General features: G+C 44.2%; 1 protein-coding gene across 8 annotated transcripts in view; it reads right to left on the bottom strand.

The window, feature by feature from the left end:
* Positions 1–13,227: 13,227 nt before the first annotated feature.
* STXBP4 (syntaxin binding protein 4) overlaps positions 13,228–20,151 on the bottom strand; it is a 134,444-nt gene continuing 127,520 nt past the window's right edge. For 7 of the 8 annotated variants that reach the window (XM_050920106.1, XM_050920105.1, XM_050920108.1 and 4 more), the window contains one exon: positions 13,228–17,055. In XM_050920106.1, coding sequence (XP_050776063.1) covers positions 16,941–17,055 — 115 coding nt within the window. In that variant the 3' untranslated portion in view covers positions 13,228–16,940. The remainder of the gene's footprint in view (positions 17,056–20,151) is intronic. The other variant, XR_007768873.1, reaches the window with a different exon arrangement.

The following is a 20,151-nucleotide window of genomic DNA, read 5'->3' as shown; positions in this document are numbered from 1 at the left end:
TTGGAGTCTTGGCAACTCGGAACTGATGTTCAGGTTCACGGATGAACATTGTCTGCTTGTAGCTTGTCTCTTGAACCATCTTGGACTCTACATTTGTCATCTACTCCTAAGTTAGCTTAATCTGGAATTTAATAGACTTGTTGTAAATCAGTCATCTGTGGAGGGGGTGTGGGAATATGGTGCAAAAATAATTTAAAAAAAGGTTGCTGAAGTCAATCTTACTGAGACTTCAGTCTTGCAAAGATCTCAGTGCTTATAAAAAATGGAATTAAAGACATTTTTATACTTGTAAAAGTATCAAAACAATCTGATTTTATCAGTCCTGTGAGAGCTACACACAGGACGCAGAATCTGGGTCTCACCAGTGGGTTTCATACAAGCTGCTCTTTCAAAAGCTTTCCATTCTTTTCCCTTCACACTTGAACCAGTCCCACTTCCTAACCTCTGCTCTTCTTCTCCCAGCTAACAAATTTAATTGAAGGTGAAAAACTACTGTAATGACAAGATATTAGACTTGCCTGGAGAATTAACAAGTCACTTTTAAAATGGGTAAGAATTCAGTGCCGGGGAAGAGTGCAAAACTGGTATCCCTAAAGAGCTCCATCCACAGAACAGGTATAAATGAGCAGCAGCAGCAGCTGCTGCTATTTCCCCTCACTGATTTACCACTGTCCTTCAGCTCTTGCCTAGAAAGGCCATTCCTGAAGCAAGAAGGAAATTCACGCCCTTTGCCCATTTGTAACTGATCAGTCTTATCCAATGCCTCTGGAGGCCAATGGAAGTCTCTCTGCATTGGCTTCAATGAGAGCGGGATGAGGACCTCTGTTTTCAGTAGGGCATGTCACTTTTCCCCAGTGGGGCAAATTATACCCATTTCCACCTTCATAAACTGAGGAACTCACTGAATCAGTGGAATTACTTCAGATTTACACTGAGTTTGTACTGATGTCTCTTATTTATGCTTTCCCTCTCTTCCTCCCAATATAACTCATTTTTATTATTGTAATCAAATATAGCATAGAGCGTCTGACTGCCCATGAACAATAAGTCAGCATGGAACACAGCTCTTTTTTTGAACATATTTATTTCATTATCAGCTACGCTTCTTTCCAGATGGCATCACATTCACTTGCTTTTTTTCCAGAGCAAAAGCCTGGAGTTACAGCTTCCATGGTACGATGTTCCTCAAAGATTTGACAGGAAGATGTCATTTCTCCTCATAAGAGTGAGGAATGCCAGCTCCACTTCCTCATTTCTCGCAGTGATGTACTAGGATGTCTCAGGCAAGAGAAATCTACAAGCTAAGCATTCAATAGCTAAAGTGTCAGACTTGCATGCTGTGTTGCTGTGCCCTGGAAAAAGGAAGAGGAGAACTACGGTGGGTGATAGCTGGCCTCATTATGGGCTCCCCCTTGCTGTTCTGGAGTAGAGAGAAGGTCAGACAGTGTGTATCCTTGAGGCTCAGAAGGGGTTGAAGTCTTGGGTGTGAGGATGCCTGGTGCAAATTCAATGCAAATGCAGATCCCAGGAGAATAAGTTCCCTAGGAAGTGGGCTGGTGTTTATAACAGTGACAAGAGTCATTTTCTTAGATTCCATCAGATACTGCATTTCATCCACTGACTCCATTAAGTACAATGGGCTTTTCGTGATCACTTGTGGTTGTACAGCCAACTTTATTCCTTTGGGCACTCCATCACCATCCAGGCAACAATTCCAGCCAAGCCAACCATCACTGGATACACTTCCACAGCTGGACAGCTTCAGTGCATGATAAAAGAAATCCGCTATTGTATCCACACTCTGCTAGAGAAGCCATCTTGATGACATTTCTGGAGCCTTGCACATCTGACCAACATCATTATTCTGGGCATGGACTAACTGACTTGTCAGCTTGAAAGGCTATTCATTCTTTCTTGGAAAAGCTGCTCTCATTGATGGCTCCATACTGTGAGATGGGCCATTGTAGAGACTGGATCCAGGCTAGTCCCAAAATTCCGAGTAATTTCTTAGTGTTAATTTCATACAGTTGTTGAGACAATTGGAGAAGATAGCTTGTGATTAGTGGGAGAGTTCTTTTCTTGAGGCCATGGGAAAACGGGGTGAATGTCTCACCCCCTGCTCCAGCTCATTTGGGCCAGGGGAAGGAACCAGAGCAGTGTAAATTGGTTCTAAAAGGCTGACTTCTGAGGACCACTTCACCAGGTCCAGGGGGACGGGGGACTGGCAGGGTGAGGACGAGGTATGATGGAGACAGGGACACAGCACTGTGGAAATCCCAGGTAGTACAACAGAGCAGCTCAGGATGGGAAGGGCACAAAGTTGGTTTAAAGCCACCATTGTGTCCCTTCCCCTTGGGATGGGAGTTCCTTGCTGACACTCTTAAAGGTACAACCCAGAATCAAACTCCGGATTACCACCCTATTTCTAGTACAAGAGTTTTCGTTACTGGAAACGGACTCCTTCCTTTGGTACCATCGGGAGGGCGAGTATTGAACCTTTGTGTTTCATAACATCCATTTGTAGGACTGTTTCTCTTGTAGGCGTCACATTTAGATTTGGATACTTGAGGCCCAATCCCACATCCTTCATTTACCAAGACATAGCGTATCCAGCGGGGAAGGCATGAAGCTGGGAGTCAGGAGGTCTGTTGATGTCGTTCATCGCCTGTGACACCTTGGACAAATTACTTCTTTCCCTGTTTTCTCTCCCACCCTGTGTCCGTCTTGTGTATCTAGGTTGCAAGCTCTTCAGGATAGTGACAGAGATAACATGAATAGCTCCCCCAAAGCCAATGGGACTATTCGCTTGAGTTAACATTGCAGAATTGGGCCATAGTTCTGTTGTCTGGATTTCAAACAGTGAATAATTTACAGCAGTTCCTGTACATTTCTCCCTTCCGCCTCCCTTGAGCCTCATCCTTTGATTTTTCAGCTAACAAATTAAACAAATTCACTAGCCCTAGCTAAAGTGTTTACCTGTCAATGATTTACATATAATGAAGTGCTTTGTTCTCTTACAGTTTTGAAGGATTGTACGTCTCCTGCACCTGACAGCCTGGAACTATATTTTCCTGTAATATATTCTGTAGTTGCAAATATACATTTTAAAACCTTTTCTCTTGCAAGCCTCCTTATTGCAAAACAGAGATTGGGGAAAACAGCCTTTGACTAGTAATGAAGTCAATATTGATTATGGTAATTACAGATCCATGTAGTTTGTGTTAGCAGTGATTTGAGAGGACCTTGTAAATGAGCAATGAATACACTCCTTGGATTCTAATTAGATTTTAAGGGCCTGATCCTATCAGTTGCCGAGCATGCTCAAGCCCTCATGATGGCAGTAGGATTTGAGAGCACTCAGCACTGTGCAGGATTAAGCCTGTAGCGTTGTGGTCTGGTTATGCAGTAAATGTGTGCATGGGGTCATCACACACAGGCATTTTCTTGTCCTAATAACTGAACAGGCCTCATTTACTTACAGATTTCACTGCAGCCTAAGATACAGCTCATTGTTTAGAAATTATGCCAAGGCTCTACTATGCCAAGATAAATAACTCAAATCTTTAAAGTGCTTTCAGGATAATCGCTCCTGAAATACTGCAATTTGTTGTGTACAATAGATCACTTCCGTGGGGCCCGATTCTGATCTTGCAATGGGATAAATCACAAGAGTAACTACAATGAAATCAGTGGAGTTAATTAACCCACTGTAAAACTGATGTAAGTGAGATCAGAATGAGGCCCATTTTCTAAACGCATTTGGCTTTTCAGTGAAGACAGAGTTTTGATTAATATTCAGGTTGTTAAAATTAAGTTCTCTTTCACCTGCAGGAGTTCACAGGTTCCCCAGCTCTTGTCTTAAGGTGCATTTAAAGGTGCAGTAACACTTTGCTCGCTATAGAGCCCTCAGACAACGCAGAGCTACACTGACCTAGCTGTATTTGCTGTGTTACAAATACCTCTGTAAGGTGTTCCCTTGGGGTCTAAGTTAGCAGACTCTTATTTTTGGCATATTGCTTATTACCAAGTACCTCATTGACTCCAGTAGGCTTTGGATCAAGCCTCCGAACCAGTGGTGTTTGCATCTTCAGGCAGGCATGTGAGTTTTGAAGTACTAGTAGCTTTGTATATGTTTAAGAACCCCCTTCCCCACAAAGCAACATTATTGCACACATTTCAGCACCTACATGCAACCCTACAATAATAAACCAATCTACAGAATGGCAGGGGAAAGTTATAATTGATTAAGAACACATGTTAAATTTCAAACCTCTACTGGGCTACAATGGGAAGATAAAGGTGATTTTGAGGTTTGAATAGCTTACTTTTTTTTTTTGGACACTTCTTTCAATACGGTCCAAAACTGTGATAGGGCTGGTCACAGCCAGAATCAGGCATCCAGAGCAGGATTGGAGCAAGGCCGGTGTTAGAACAAGGCTGGAGCAGGAGCAGGGTGGGAGCAGGCCAAGGCTTGGTGATTCTGTTGGCATTATCAGGCCACAGGGAGTTTCAAGCCCTCAGGTGACCTTGAGCAAACTGAGCTTCTGGTCTACCTGTGAGACTTATATACCTGCCCTGAAAGTCACCAGACCAGTTCCTGGCTTGTGGATTGGCTGGTGACTAGCACAGGAGTAACTCATCATTTTGCTCATTGAAGTACTGCAATCTTAAATTGATTTAACGTTTTTCATCTTAAAGAGCTTTACAAAGATGCCAAAATATACAAAGGGATCACCTGATCTTACTACTGAAATGCAGCTAACTCAGGGGGGAAGTGTGGAAGCTGCTTAACAACAATGCCCAATGGTTTATGATATGACGTGAAGGTATTTTATTTAATTGAAACCACAGGTGTTTAGCTAGGTGAAAAATAATTACCAGAGAGTTGGAATTTTGCTAGGAGGTCACTGTTTGTTTGCACCTAGCATCCCTATATAAGCAGAAAAATCAAAACACAACCCACTAATTCTAAACAAACTAGGAAGGGTCACAAAACATTAATCGTGGTGAGAAATCCAAAACTATCACCTGCTCTTATTAATCCAGATAACAAATCGTAATCTCTGATCCCAGCTGGCTAAGAATCGCACACATGGTTTTATTGTAGTTACCCTTTCTGTCCCAAACCTGGCCACATTTAGCCCCACACCCCCAAGAGGTCTTGTCTTTTTGACTGTAAGGTCTTTGGGGCAAGGACTGCCATTTATTGCGCTAGATGTTGTACAGATAATGGGGGTCCCAACCTGCCTTGAGAAGTGACTGCAATGTACAGATTCAATTCATTAAGCAGTAAGAGCCCTTTGACTTCAATCTACCGGGATTTGGTTACTGAGATTCCAGAGATTACTTTCCCTGACAATATAACATACATTATTAGTATGACTCTGTAATTTCTGGGGGAAGAGAAAGCAGAAAACTGAACACAGAAAATGGACAGCTCTTTGATAAACTGTCATGAGCCATCCTCAGTTGCTGTTACACTAGGGAGGCAAATTGTCAAAGGTCACTGGGAGCTATTTAAAGTAGTTTTCCCTACCAAGTGTATTTACTTTCACCCAAGTGTGTTTCTTCTGCTCTGATAACCTTTGTTGTCTCCTGTTACACCAGGAGACATCAGCCGAGTTCCCCAGGCACACAGCATTAATTTGTTTTGCCAGTTCCACACAGAGAGGCTAAGCCCACATTTCTCTTCTAATCATGCTTCAGCTGAAATTTTATAGCTGCCAATTGTGATTGAGGGGACTGGACTGGGAAATTGGGGTGAAATCCTGGCCTCAAGGAAACCGATAGCAAGAGAGCCATTCAATTCATTCTAGAGAGCTAGGAGGATTTGACCCCAGCTGTTCTGATTTCTATTCCTAGCTCTGATTCAGCTCACCTTTGGCAAGTCACTTCCCCTCCTCTCAGTATCTCAGCAATCCCCATCTGTCAATAGGGATAACCTGGCTCACCCACTCTGAGAGCTGTAGGGCTGAGAATGACTACCTTTCAATAATGGCAGCCAAATCATGCAAGTGCCAGAGGCATCACAGAGAACCTTGCACCAATCCAGCTGCCAAGCAGCTGGTAGCTCCAGCAAGAGATCTTCCAACAGCCTCTTCATTTTCTCAGCACCCTGTCTTGTATAAATCCCAGCAGCCTTTGGGTATGTCTACACAGGGATAAGGGACACATGGCCTGGCCATAGCAGAATCAGGCTAGTTCTAGTGACTGAACTGTACAGGTTTAGAGCAGTGTGGGCTAATAGGGGGAGGGCACCAGAAGGAGAATTAGCAGGCTTATTGTTTTCCCCAGCTCTGCTGTAGACTACCCATGGAACTGTGCCAGTCATGTAAACTCTTCCGGCCAGTTCTCAGAGGCTATTTAGGCTCCTAACTTTCATTGATTTCAGTGGAACGTAGGAGCCTAAATACCTTTCAGGATCTGGGCCTCTGCACTTCAGTTTTTCCTCTCTGTAAAATGGGGATAATCATGTTTAACCATCTTTCTAAAGCTCTTTCAGATCTACTGCTAAGAAGATGCTAAGTATTAATAATCATTATTTAATACTGATGGTTTTTTAATCCAACTTTCTCTGCTCAAGATTTCTACTTCATGGTCACTGTTTAAATATCCCCTTCCCCCACTCCCACAGCAAAGCCTGGGGGCAGATCTTCAGTTATTGTACATTGTCATAGCCCTCTTGACATCAAGCGCTGTAGATCTGATTTCAGTGGTGCTAGGACACTTTACACCAGCAGAGGATCTGCCTCTGGCAGCAAATCCTGTTCTAGCCACAGTCTCAGCTTTTTTCTCTGTAACTGGGTGGGGGCAGAATGTGGGTTTGTATTTTTTTTGCATTGTGCAGGAACCCCCCACATACCATTTTGGTAGCTTTGCTTCCAGTGGCTTCATAACAGTAGAGTTTGGTTTTGGGGTTTAACCCACCAAGGATTCCTGAGCTCTTGATCGGTTGCTCGTTTTGGGGCTGAGATTTCCTTTGAGGATTTTGTTTGAAGCTTCCTGAGGTTTAATTTGCTTTTGTGCAGCCAAACAAACACTGGTCCTGGCTCCGGCAGGGCTACGCGAGGTGACACAGGGGGTATGTCTACACTGCAATAAAAGACTGTCAGCCTGGCCACAGCTGGTCCAGGTCAGCTGACTCAGGTTCACAGGGCTAAAAACTGCAGTGTAGATATTCAGACTGGAGTCTGGGTTTTAAACCCCCATGGTGGGGGAAGAGGATTGTGTGTCTCAGAGCCCAACCCTACATTGCAGTTTCTAGCCCACAGCCCAAACCCCATAATCCCAAGCCAACAGACCCAGGCTCAGTGTGCCAGATTGTTCCTCACAGGATAGATCTATAGAGGCCCCAGCAGCCTAACTTCCTCACCTGTGCCTGTCCCTCCCTGCCACAAAGACTTCTAGCCTGGCTGTGATGGGGCTGAGTCTACTAATTCATCTGCTTGTGCAGTGGAGGTTTCACAGCTTCTGGCCCCTCCTTACCTGGAAGAAGAGAGCAATAATGGGGGGGGGTGTTTTTTGGGGGGACAGGAGGGAGGACCCATAGGCAGCAGGCTGTATATGCAAGAACTTGAAATGAGAGACTAACTAACCTGGGGACAAGTAAGACAGTTAGACACAAGATGGGCATGTGTAGGAATAGCTACACAAGGCAGAGCAGCTAGAGGCAGTGTAGCACTAAATTATATATTATAAGCAGTTCTGGGAGGAAAAAAAATCTCCCTTCTTCTGCCCTACCCAGCTCTGGTGTGGATCAGAGTTTACACAGAGGAGCAAAATAGTTCCAGTTAACAGGTTTCAGAATAGCAGCCATGTTAGTCTGTATCTGCCAAAAGAACAGGAGGACTGTACTCCTGTCCTGGTTTCAGTTAAGTTTGTGGCCACCAAACTTCACAATAAACTGAATTTCAGGAGAGTTGGGGGGTGGGGGGAGAGCTTACCTGGTGAAATCTCCTTCTCCTCCTCTATTGTGGGAGTGGGGGCAGGGTCACGGCTCATCTCCTGTAACTGTGAGGCACACTGCCTGGGACCAACTCTGGCTTCTGTTCCCTCTGGCTGTAGCAGGATAGGAAGCCGGCCATTTCTGCTCACCTCCCTTGGAGTAATCTTTGCTCAGCCACCTTGGAGGAGGAGACCAAAGTGCTAATCACCCTCCTCGGTTGTATTTAACACCTCTCCAGGAGCTGATAATTGTTTCTGGCCTAGAGGATTAGTCCTGTGAAACCACTTATATTGCAACAAAACTTCCCTCTAATGGGACAATAACTCCTAGTTCCCTTACAAGGAGTTCACTGGAATGCAGAGAAACAACTGGGGCCTTCCAGTCCACCTCTTGATACTTGCCGTCCCTCTCAGCAGCAGCAGTGGTCTGTGAATAACAGACACTCAGGGCAAGCAGGCTTGAAACAGGCATAAGTACGAGTTCAGTGCCAAACAATCCTAGATTTGAGAGCTGGAAAAGGCTTTTCCTTTTCTGATCATTTTAATGCATCTCCCAGAGACCCAGTGCAGGACTGGGTCCTATTGCAGACTTACTAGTAATTAGCTAGTTTGGTTTGAAACCCCTGCCCATTTCAGGGGGAGAGGATCCAAATGGTTAACATGAAACCACCAAGGCCCAGATAAGTAGGATCCATAGGGCTCAAAGCTATTTAGGCATCTACCTCCATTGAAATCTGACTAAGATGAGGTTAATTACACTTACACTGCCTTCTTTAATGATAATATTGTCCCTTTTTGGACTCAGCTTTCATTAGCCAAGTAGCAATTTCACTGTACTCTGCCTCTCCCTGTTTTGTGTCCTATTTCCTATTCTATTAGATCAAGTTTTATTAATTTCAAATTACATTTTTCCCCCTCAGGTAATAAGTTCTGAGAGCAACAGGCTGCCTTCTTAATGGGCTTGTCTGCCCCTAGTAATAGACCATGACATCAAATATGTACAGTTGCCTTTGACTTGGGATGTATAACTCCCATGGTGACTAATTACAGTACCTAATAGTCCACAGTGACATGGAATAGTGCTTAATTAATGCAGATCAGCATGGTGTTTGGAGACTGAATCCTTTACTGTTCCTGGAGGGCTCAATGCTCTTGGCTTTATCTTGCCAAGGGGATTGGAAAGTAGCTGCAATGTTTTTCAATTTTCTGGATTTAAAAAAAAAGACTCCTCCAGTTAGGCTCATGGTAAAACAAATCTCAACCCTCTGGGCTTTCCAAGCCCCTGCTCCACATCCCTGCACTCTTACTGTTACACCAGATGGCCATTTTGCTTCTTGTCCCTTAAAAATCACATGCATCTTAACAAGCTCTGTAATGTTCTGGCTGGCATTTGTGCATCAGCAAAGCTGATGAACACAGACTCGTTTCTGAAGAAAGCCAGAGCAGCTGGAAGTGTTTGTGCCATAACAGCGAACCAGCATAGCACACTGTTGCTGATCCTTTTACAGCTCAGGAGGCCAGAGGATGAAATCCTGGCCACTTTGAAATCAGTGGCAAAACTGTTGATTTCGGGGGCGGATTTCACTCTAGATCATTCCTGCACTTATGTATTTTCCCAGCATGGTGGGAGTTTAAAAAACACCCAGTGCCTCATGTGTTAGCAGCTACAGGGTTTGCTTTTTTCAGCAGTAGATTGCCTACTCCCAACACAAATCCCACAGTCTAAGGGATCCCAGCTGTTGTTATTTACAAGCAAGAACATCCTTGTTTCAGTCTGTACCAACTCATCTGTGATGCCGTTAGTGAAGACTTTACAGTCTCCCTTTGAACTGGAAAATAATTGCCCATGTTGGAGTGATCAAACCCTGTGATCTCTAGGCAGAAAACTGAAAGAGAGATTCAGGATGATTGAAAAGTGATCACATGTCTCAACTCTGGCATCAAGTTTTCCCTTCAGAGGTGACAGAAGCTGCACATCTCCAGGCACATTCAACCTAAACACAACCCAGTAATATCCAGTCTCTCTCTAGTCACAATCAATCATCATACAACTCCCCTCATCATTCACGTCAATAGAAGCTTCCTGTCAGTTCATTCCCATAAACCAAAGTTCCCACAATGAGTAATGTGGTGTCACCTAATCACAATTGTCCAGTGTTGCAGCATTCTTAGCTTCCTGTAATCGTCAAGACAAAAAATGGAGTTTCACATTTGAGGAAGACGCTGGGCCAAATTCTCTGCTGATGTGACTTTTATTTTCCTAGTAAACACTTTCCTGACTAACTTGGAAGGTGGCTCATCTTTGACACTAAAAAATTTTAAAAGATGGACTTATGCACCAGGCCCATTTTACAAATGAGTGAACTACAGAACAGGGCTATTAAGGGGCTTGCCCTAGGTCATGTAGCAAGTCAGTGGCAGAGCCAGGAATAGCATCCCAAAGTCTTGACTCCGAGCTTCCTTCTCTAAACCTTGCCTACACTGACATTCCCTCCCCTAAGGTTAATGACGGCTGCACGTGTAGGGCCTGATTCAGGAAATCATCTCTGTTCAGGCTGCACTTAAGCACACGCTTATTTAGAGTTGATTAATCCTTAAACCTGGAACTAGACACAGGCCAAGTAGCTGAACTGGTGCTGAGCGCTACGGTGGGTTTGGGCTGAGGTCCAAGCTCCATTCAGAGTTAGCATTTGGAGAAGCCGAAGCTAAAACCTCAGCAGTAGTTTGTTTTGAAATCGTCACAAAAACAAGCACTTTATTGTTTGGCTCTGACCCAAATCCAGGCTTATGGTGACAGGTTTCAGAGCAGTAGCCATGTTAATCTGTATCTGCAAAAAGAACGAGAAGTACTTGCGGCACCTTAGAGACTAACAAATTTATTTCGGCATAAGCTTTTGTGGGCTAAACCCCACTTCACTGGATGCATGCAGTGGAAAATACAGTAGGGCAGATTCATTTCCAAACTGTACACCAATGTTCATGGGCATGGGGGAAGAGTGAGGGGTCTGATGTGGGTCTATTTTGATTTGTAACTGATTAAAAATTAACAGTATCATTCCTGTGTCTTTACAGCCATTTATTTTAAAGCACTTGGCTGTCTGGTGAGTGATGAAAAATTCTGTCTGATCAAATTTTAGTAGAAACGTCAATATCTTTATTGTGTAATAAAGCAGGTCTTCCCAAAAGAATGTAAAAGAAAAAAAAGTCAACTTATTAAATCAGTGGCAGCTTCAGCCTGTGTTTGGAGAAGAATACTCAGTAAGTGGCAAAAGATCAAACTGCAAAAAATATGAAAAAGAATCTGGATTGTACAACCTGTTAAATGGCCGGCATTTTCAGCATTACATGAAAACAAAAAGCTGGTTATTGAGAACAGCAGTTAGGCTTCATTCACTGACATTTAATTTTTGGCATAGTATCATTCCATCCATCTGACGGTTAAGACCAGGCCACAGCACTTAAAGGTGCAGCTAGGTGCTCAGTTGGCTTTTCAAACACACTGAAATGGATTAGGCACCTAACTCCCATTGACTTAGTCTGTATCTTTAGATGTCTAAATACTTCTGTGAAGCTTGCTTCAGACCCTTAGCTCCTGTAGATCTGTGTATCTCCATTTAACCCAATGCAGTTACACCAGACAGGGCTCTGGCTCTGAAGCATCAGAACAACATGCTACTCAAAATAACCTGGTGGGTAAATGATCTGGGAAGGAGGAGTTGTCTTGGGGTTAGATCATAGGATTTAGAATAAGGATTCCTAGGTCTCCACCAAATGTTGCCACTGAGTCAGTGTGTTATGTTGGACACGCCACATAAGCCAACATTTTCAAAGGCAGGGGGCCACCGATTTTGGATGCCCAATGAGGGACACCAAGGGGTGCTGAGTAGTTTCATCTGCAGTTCTGAGCATTGCGCAACCCTAGTAATATGGCTACAACCATCACCCAGAAGAGGGAAGAGTTAAGGGTGTGAGAACAGAACTTGGCTCTGTCTTAAGTATGGGATAGACAACGAGACCAACTTTCTTTTCACTGGCCTCTCACAGCATAATCTTGATGCCTTTCCTATTTGCTGCTCATATTAACTGACTCACTAACTATCTTCCAAATGAGGGTTTTCCCCACCTCAGCGATGACTGACTTTCCCCCCCCTGCTTTTGTCTGTCAGAAACTGGCTTCATGTAAAATAAGAAATCGCTTGTTTGAGTTATAAAACTGCTTGGCATGAGAAGCACTGAAGGGCTGGTGAACATTACACAGGGTGGATCAGCGTGAGCTGCTTAGCTTGAACTGGCCTCTCATCCCTGGCCTGACACATTTATCTTCCCTAGCAAAATAAGGGTGCCGTTTCCCCCCAGCAAAGACCCATTCTGTGATAGCAATACACGCTCTCCAGCAGGCATGGTTACCTAGGAGACAAGACCTGGGCCTGTGACGTAGATGTAGCCAGGCAATACATAGCTCCCATGAGCCAAACGCACTCTGAAGTAAACCAGCTCATGCACACGCCCCGGCAGCGATGGCGTGTGTGTTTCAGGGCATGACAAACTGCTATCACTTACGGTAATTATTAGTTGATTTATGGTAGGGCCCAGAGGTCCAACTTGCAGCTGAGGACTCACATTGTGTTACACACTGTACAACCACAGAATGAGACACAGGCCTGGCCCCAAAGACCCTGCAGTCTAAACGAACAAGACAGCTAGAAGGTGGGATGGGAAACGGATGCACAGAGAGGTGCAGATCCTCCCAGGTATTTAAGTGCCATTGAAATCAGTGGGGGCTAGATGCCTAAATACCTTTGAGGATCTGGGCTGAGGTGACTTGCCCAGGATCTTGCAGGTCAGCAGCAGAGCTGGGAACAGGACGCCTGGGCCAATGCCCTACTGGACTAGGCTGCCTCCTTGTAAGCAGGTGACTACAAGCATGAGCCTCACTCGGCAATTGAATCTTTGTGAGTGAACCCCGAAGGAAGTCACTGGCGCTCCATGGGGAGGGGAGGGGGGGCGCCTGTGTGGAAGTCACTGTCGGGTTGGAACACAGGATATGCTTTTTTGAAAGGCCTGTCTGTTTTCTAGATTCCTTTCCATAGGTGCATTTTGAGTCACCTTTGTAAAAAGAAGGTTAAAGGAATGGGACAGACAGGATTTACCCCCTTCTCTAGTCTAAAAGATTTCATTAATTACAATTCTAAAACATGAGCGAGACCTGGAGTTGATCAGCTGCATAATCTGCTGTGGATAATATCACAAAGCTGCGGGTGTTAATTATAAAAGAGACACAAGTGATTTTTATCACTGAGATCTTTATTGTGAAAGGAGCATCAGAGCTTTACATCACTTTAGGTGTTTTTGTAAATACAAGGAGAAGTGGCCATACATTCCATAAGATTAGGATAGTACAAAGGGCTTTCTAAAGCCAAGTGTGAGCAGGGTCATCCTTTGAAAACGGCTTTAGTGAAATTCAGCCCTGTGCAGAGGACAACACAAGGGCTATGCACCACTTCAATCCACTTCTGCCCTCAAGGCTCCCTCTGAAATCTATAGCAAAATTCCCACTGACTTTAGTCCTGCAGAATTGGGCCCTGGAGGGCCTGAGTGGTGCATACACCTTGTGTTGGTGGGTTCACACTAAATAATGATGGTTTTGTGTGGTATGTCAGAGGGTGTGAAACAAGCATCTGTTGTGACTTATTTAAACAGACAGTGGGATGCTCAGGGTAGTTTCTCTGTGTGAGTGTTGTGTCGGGAGAGATCTACCCTGTTTTTTAAGTGATACATTGGGCTGCATTACAAGGAAGACATTTTGCAGCTGCAGTTTGACCCACAGCCTCAGAAGTATTTAGATGCCTCATTCCCACTGAAGTCAGTAAGAGTTTTAGGTGCCTGAATATCTTTGTGTCTAATCTGCCTGTTTATTCCAGTCACTGAAACACCTGAGCTGCTAACACTGGTACTTGCAGTATTGCCAATTGGAAGGGTGCAGTGTACTACAGGTACTATTGTAAAGGTAAATACCAGAGTGCTGCAGAAGTCTATTTATAATGGTGTCAACTGAACAGAGTGCTCCAGTATCTGTTTTCTGGCAGCGCCTTTGTTTCGTTCTCTTAATGGCTACAAAGTTGTACTTCCATTGCTCTTCCACTTGGTACATTTCATTGTGCAGTAAAAATGTAAAGCAGCCATTACAAAGTTGCATGTTTTGACAACTGCTCTTTACAAAGTCTCATTATGTTATTCCAGAGCCGTTTTCCCACTTTACAGGATTCAGTGTAATCAAAATTGTTTTGCAAACTGCTTCAGTGAGAGAAAAAAAAATAACCTAGGAAACAAGTATGCCAACTTACAAAAATAGACGAGAACATTTGGAGATCCCAGGTTTCAAAACAGTCTCAGTGCTGGAGAATATGAGCTATAGTAGCTTACCTGACTGATGAGACAACACTAGAATAGAGAAGAAACTAGATGAATGCAATGCTCTGTTTCTAAGAAGTCTTTAATTATCAAGTCAAAATAAAAGAGCAACATTTTCCAAGAAAGCACGGCAGGCAGAATGCCAACATTTTATCTTGGGTTCTCCCCCGCCATCTCCCACTTTCAGAGTTGGCTGGCTGGCTGGAAGCCATTGGCAGAGTGGAGTTGTGATCACCTACCTTTACTTTGAGATGGCATAACCCATGGCTGAATCAAGCCCTGGGAGGATAGTGTAGCCACTATCTGATTCAAATCTCTCACAAAGAAATCAGAGTGGCACAGTCTATATATGCCCTAACTAAACAGAATTCTTGGAAATCCCATATTAGAGCTGGAAAGTTCCTGGAATAAACATCACATACTCCAGAAGGGACCATCTCAAACAAGATACCATCACGTAACTCCCATACATTGGAAAGAAAGCAAAAGCTGGTCCAAGAAAAGAAATTACCTCACCCACCTTAGCTCTGTAATAAACAAACCACGTACATGACTCCTAGGACTAAGGAAACTTCAGAAAACCCCCCGTAAAGGTCCTGCATTCAGCAGGAGTCTGTGCCAGTTTTTAAAGGGCGTTTAGAGAAGAACGGCATCATTATAGCTCGACACAAAGCCCCTGCTAAGGGGTTTTGCTCAGTGGTTCTTTGTGGTGGTTTGAGGGATGGGAGCAAAATCCTCCCTCTGAGGCCATTGTAGATCATGGCTGCAGCGTGGGAGCTTTCCGGGCTGCTGTCATATGGAGGGTTTGTTAATGGATCTGCTGGTCAAGCTCCTTCCATAACGTCTTCCCTCTACCGGCTACATGAAGTGGCACGGACTCCACATGCATGGATAATTGGCTCTGACTCGGTTAAAAAAACAAAACGAAGTCTCCTACCAGCCTCCCGAGTGAGTACGACATTGCCCAGCACTAGGAATGACATCTGCTTCCAGGAGAGACTGAGCAAAGCTAACTTCTCTGTGCTGCAGTACAGATTCCCTGGGAGGGCCTATCCTGGGTGTGACACTGTCACACACGGAGTATGTGCGATAAAGGCCATCCTGTGACTCAGAAAGGAGGCTTCCTCAGAGTTTTGTTCTGTAAAGCAAATGAAACATTAAAGGCCTAAGAGCTCCCCTGTGCCTGGCTCTGCACCAAGTGTGAGGGGAAGGCGGCAGGGAGAGTTTCAGCAGGCATAGGAGCTGTAAACAAGTCAGGTCCTTTTGCTCTAGTACAAAGGCTTGTAAATCTAGCGCACCACTTGTCAGAGACTCCTCACTGAGGGTGTGGGGGATGGGGAACTGGCTTCAAATTGACCAGGGGAGCTAAGCTGGATCTTTTCAGAGCGTCACTCTCCTATGTATGCTCCCAAAAGGAAGTCAGGCGGTAGCCTGTGCCCGGTCCTGAAGGTTTGAACCACTGTTTTTCTTTGGCATATTCATCAGTGCTTCTAGTGTTCCTTATTTCATTCATTGGTCAATACCTGTCACCGTCACAGATAAAAAAAAGAAAAGAGCCTTTACAGTGACCTATTGTAGAATCAGGCACTCAGAGCAGAAGTCAGCTTTTGTGCTGAGTGTAACATTATCTTAAATATCACATGCTGCTGATCTACAGTGAAACCTGTTTGTAGGGCCACAGCAGCGCCTCATTTTGCGTGACCTCTTTAAAACATCCTCAAGATCTCCAGATGATTTTGTTTTGTATCTACGTAAAGACCTACTTCTAGGAGGTGACTGAATTCTGCTGATCCCAGAGGTGCTTTCACAGGTTTCATTGTACTTGAAACTTCACAGCTTCTACTGAAATATTTGCATGTGTCTATAGGTTTAGCAAAGTACAAAAGTGAAATCATTTTCATTGCATGATTATGCTGACAGAGTATGGCTTTCTCAACCAAAATTGTGTCTTTATACTTGACAACTCATCAAGGCCTTGTCTTCCTAAGGCCTAATCATTCATCTTAAAATAGTTGTAAAAAAGTCGTCTGGGCTGCAATACTTATAACAAATTGTCATGAACTTTTGCTAGCAAAATACACTGAATGTTTCTGCTATAAAAACAGGCTAACTCAGTAATTACAGAAAAGGCATCTCTATTACAACTACTAGCATTGGTAAAAAAGCTCAGCTTGTACGTTATGGCTCTATAAGCAGCTTGAAGCCACTGTGAGAATTACACCCACTGGGCTCAATTCTGTTCTCATACTAGGAGCAGGATTAACTCCATTCCAGCCAATGAAGTTATACCAGTGTATACGTGGTGAAAGGTCAGGATCAAATCCTAAGGTACGAGGATGAGAGTGACCCCTGTGCACAGGACTTATCCAGGTCCTGTGCACCACCTAAGTTCTTATGGGTTTAAGTGGAAATTTTGCCAGGGTGAACTTTAGCCTTGAAAATGATCCTACCTAAATCAGTGGCAAAGCTCCTATTGACGTCAGTGGGCGCAAGATCAGGCGCTATTACACTAAACTATTGGAAGGTGTACATCTTCTTATTCAGGTACTGAAATGAGACAAACTACTTTTCACCACTGGCCAATCTCAGCTCTTGGGGTCTGGAAGCTCTCTGATGTGGTCTTCCTCATTCTCTCCGGAGCAGGACAAGTTCAGTGCACTGGTCACTGGATGGATCCATGATGTTGTCTGTGTTATATGGCTAAATGGAAACAAGAAATGCCATTACCATCCCCAAAGTGGTTATTTCAGATCATAAAAACAGGCGAAGTCCTCAGGATGCTTAGCTCCTCTCTGGAGGTCCCCAGTGTCTCACAGGATCAGACCCTAAGAACTGTTCATTATTTCCAGCATAGGAGTGTCTCTTTCATTAAACATGAAACCTCACATACATTTATTTCCCATTCTGTAGGCAAAAGGAGGTACCTTTAGGATGTGAGAATCCCAAGTCAAGTTCCCTGCCTCAAACAGTCCCCCTTGATTTAATTGAAAGCTAAGGAGAAAAGTGCCCTTGCAGCAAAGGAATCTTGGTATACTGAAAATACCCTGGAGGTGGTGTCTCATGAATGACCACGATTACTGGCCACTAATACAGCAGCACTCTACAAACCGGAATGAACTAAGTCTCCCAACCTTCCAGCAAGCTGAGAGCAGAGTGGCCAAGTGACCTGATGAGGTCAGAGAAGGCATCAGCCAGAGCTGGACCCAGGAGATTCTGGTTCACAGTCCTATGCTCAGATACTAGAGGGTGAACTACAGAGGTGTAGAATCATAAAGAGACTTCTCCTCTTGAAGGTGAGAGAGGTACATAAACCCAAACGGGTGTATTCTTAGTCCTCCTCTGGGACAAATTCTGGGCATGTGCAGGAGCCAGTGCTCATGCAACTAACCTGACTCACATGAGTCCTCCCTACTTGTGTAAGGGTTACAGGCGCAGGCCCTGCGTTTGAAATACCGCCCCAAGCTGCTTGCATGATCCTGGTCTGCTATCACTAACTGCATTCCCAACAATATGAATGGCTAAAAAGAACCTGCTCTGAAAGTTTCTCAGATTTAGTGAGTGCAGACAAATGGGTCAGGCTGAGAATACTGTAAATTTGTGTACATAATGAGAGCGACAAAGCAAGTGAGATAATATCTTTTATTGGACCAACGTCTGTTGGTTGAAGGGACAAGGTTCACAGAGAGCTCTTTCTCAGGACTGGAGGAGGTAATCAGTGTCTCCAAGCTGAATACAAGGTGGGACAGATTGTTAAGCATAAAGTGTTCAAACATGCTGTAGGACACCACTTAAGTGGGTAATTAAGGGTTAGCAGACAGCAGCATTACAAATTGTTGTAATGAGCTATAAAACCAGTGTCTCTCTTAAGTCCATGTTTTTTATGTTAAGTCCAGCAAAGTTATGAATTTAAGTTCTGAGGCTCGTCTTGGGAAGGTGTTGTGCAGGTTTCCTTTGAGGACAAGACCAGAGAGGTCAGACATGGAGCAAGTGAAAAGTGTTCACCCATGGGTGATAGGGTATTTTTGTCTTTTATCATTTTTCTGTGTGAGTACATTCAAGACCCCTTCATTTTAAGTGGTCTCCAACAGCATGTGTGAGCCCCTTATGCTTAACCATCTGTCCCACCTTGTATTTAGCTGTGACACTCTGGTTACCTTCTCCAGACCTGAGGAAGAGCTCTATGAAGCTTGAAAGTTTGTCCCTGCCACCAACAGACATTGGTCCAATAAAAGATATTTCCTCACCTATTTTGTCTCTTTAATATCCTGGGGCCAACATGGCTACAACACTGCAAATAACACACATAGTGCAAGGCCAAGCCCTCTTGCCCCACTGCCCCCCGGGCACACAAAAAACCCTCAGATAAAATGATCAGTTGTGTGGATACCATCCACACTGTACGTGGGCAGGTCACAGCCTTCTGTTCTTTCTGGAAAGGATGGTAAAGGAAATACAGTTCTTTTCACTGTTTTTAGTCCTGCTAATAGATTCAATCATTGTTATAGGCAAGTTGGTGCAAAGAGGAAGCTTGTAATATAAGATGATCATTATGAAAAAGTTGACAAATCAGATGAATATATTGTCTTCATATGCAATAGCAAGGAAAATAAGTAAGACCAAAGGAACAGACGTGTTAAGGAAACCCACAAGAGTCCCATTATATTACCTTGCAGCCTGTTAAACAAGCAAATACCTGTGCTGCTATACCCTACAAAACAAAACATTGCGGTCTTGAGCAAATTCTGCCCTGACTGATTCTCTTTGCAAATCCACTGTAATCTGTCCACACTATGGACATCCATAGTGCCCTCTGAGGTTAATGGGAGCCTGGCCTGTGTATCCTAATGCAGCACACATTCACCACTCCACAACAGAAACAGTTCACAGGAAAGAAAAAACAAGGGTGGAATGTATAATAAGTAGTTTTGGGAGAATTTGATTTTCATTTTGTTGTTTCACTCAGATACCGATTTTTATCAAGTTAATGTTTTTGGTTGTGTGAGATTATGGGTTTTTAAAGTGCTTTTTAACATTTTTTTCTATTTGAATTTTCACAATTGTGCAAAATTAACTCTGAGTGTGTGTGTGTGAGAGAGTGAGAACACAATTATTCAGTGACACCTAAACCCTGCAGGCACAAGGTGCACGGAGGCTGCGGTTCTGGCAGGGCAGAGCAGAGATCCCTGGCCAGGAATGCAAGGAGGAGGACAAGTCCCTGGCCACAGGGGAAGCCACCCCACTGTCAGCAATCCTAAATCCACATAGGGAGCCCCTGCATTCCCACTATCACTGCCCCACTCACTTCACCCACTGCAAAAGCAGGGACTGTCCCTGGGCAGGAGTCCTGCAGCTGGGAACTCATCATTCTCCTTGTGGCCCTGGCTGGGATCTCCGCTCTGCCCCACCAGGATCGCAGTCTTCGCCACACCTGGTGCCTCCTGAGATCTAGATGCCTGAAGGTGCTAGGTGCAGGGCAGGCTGCACTTGCCAACTGCAAGCAATGGATATTTTTGGCATCTATTTCTGTGTATTTGATGTAATTAATGTTTACGGATGACTAGTGTTTTAAATCACATCCTGCCAAGCCTAGTAATAAGGTGAGAGATTTTATTCTTCAGTTAGTTATGAGCTGTGGTGTAGCACACACAGCAAAAAGGAGTGCGAATATGTATTCACAAGTTAATTTAAAAACACAGCTCTGGGGTCAGTGGTCCCATAAATAGGGAGTACCACCTCGTGACTAGAGGGAAAAGCATCTGCCCCATTGCTGGCCTGGTTTACATTTCGTTTTGCAAA

This window comes from Gopherus flavomarginatus, chromosome 12 (assembly GCF_025201925.1).
Source record: "Gopherus flavomarginatus isolate rGopFla2 chromosome 12, rGopFla2.mat.asm, whole genome shotgun sequence".
Lineage (NCBI taxonomy): Eukaryota > Metazoa > Chordata > Testudines > Testudinidae > Gopherus > Gopherus flavomarginatus.
The sequence above is the reverse complement of the archived record's forward strand: the minus strand, read 5'-3'. Positions and strand labels throughout refer to the sequence as shown.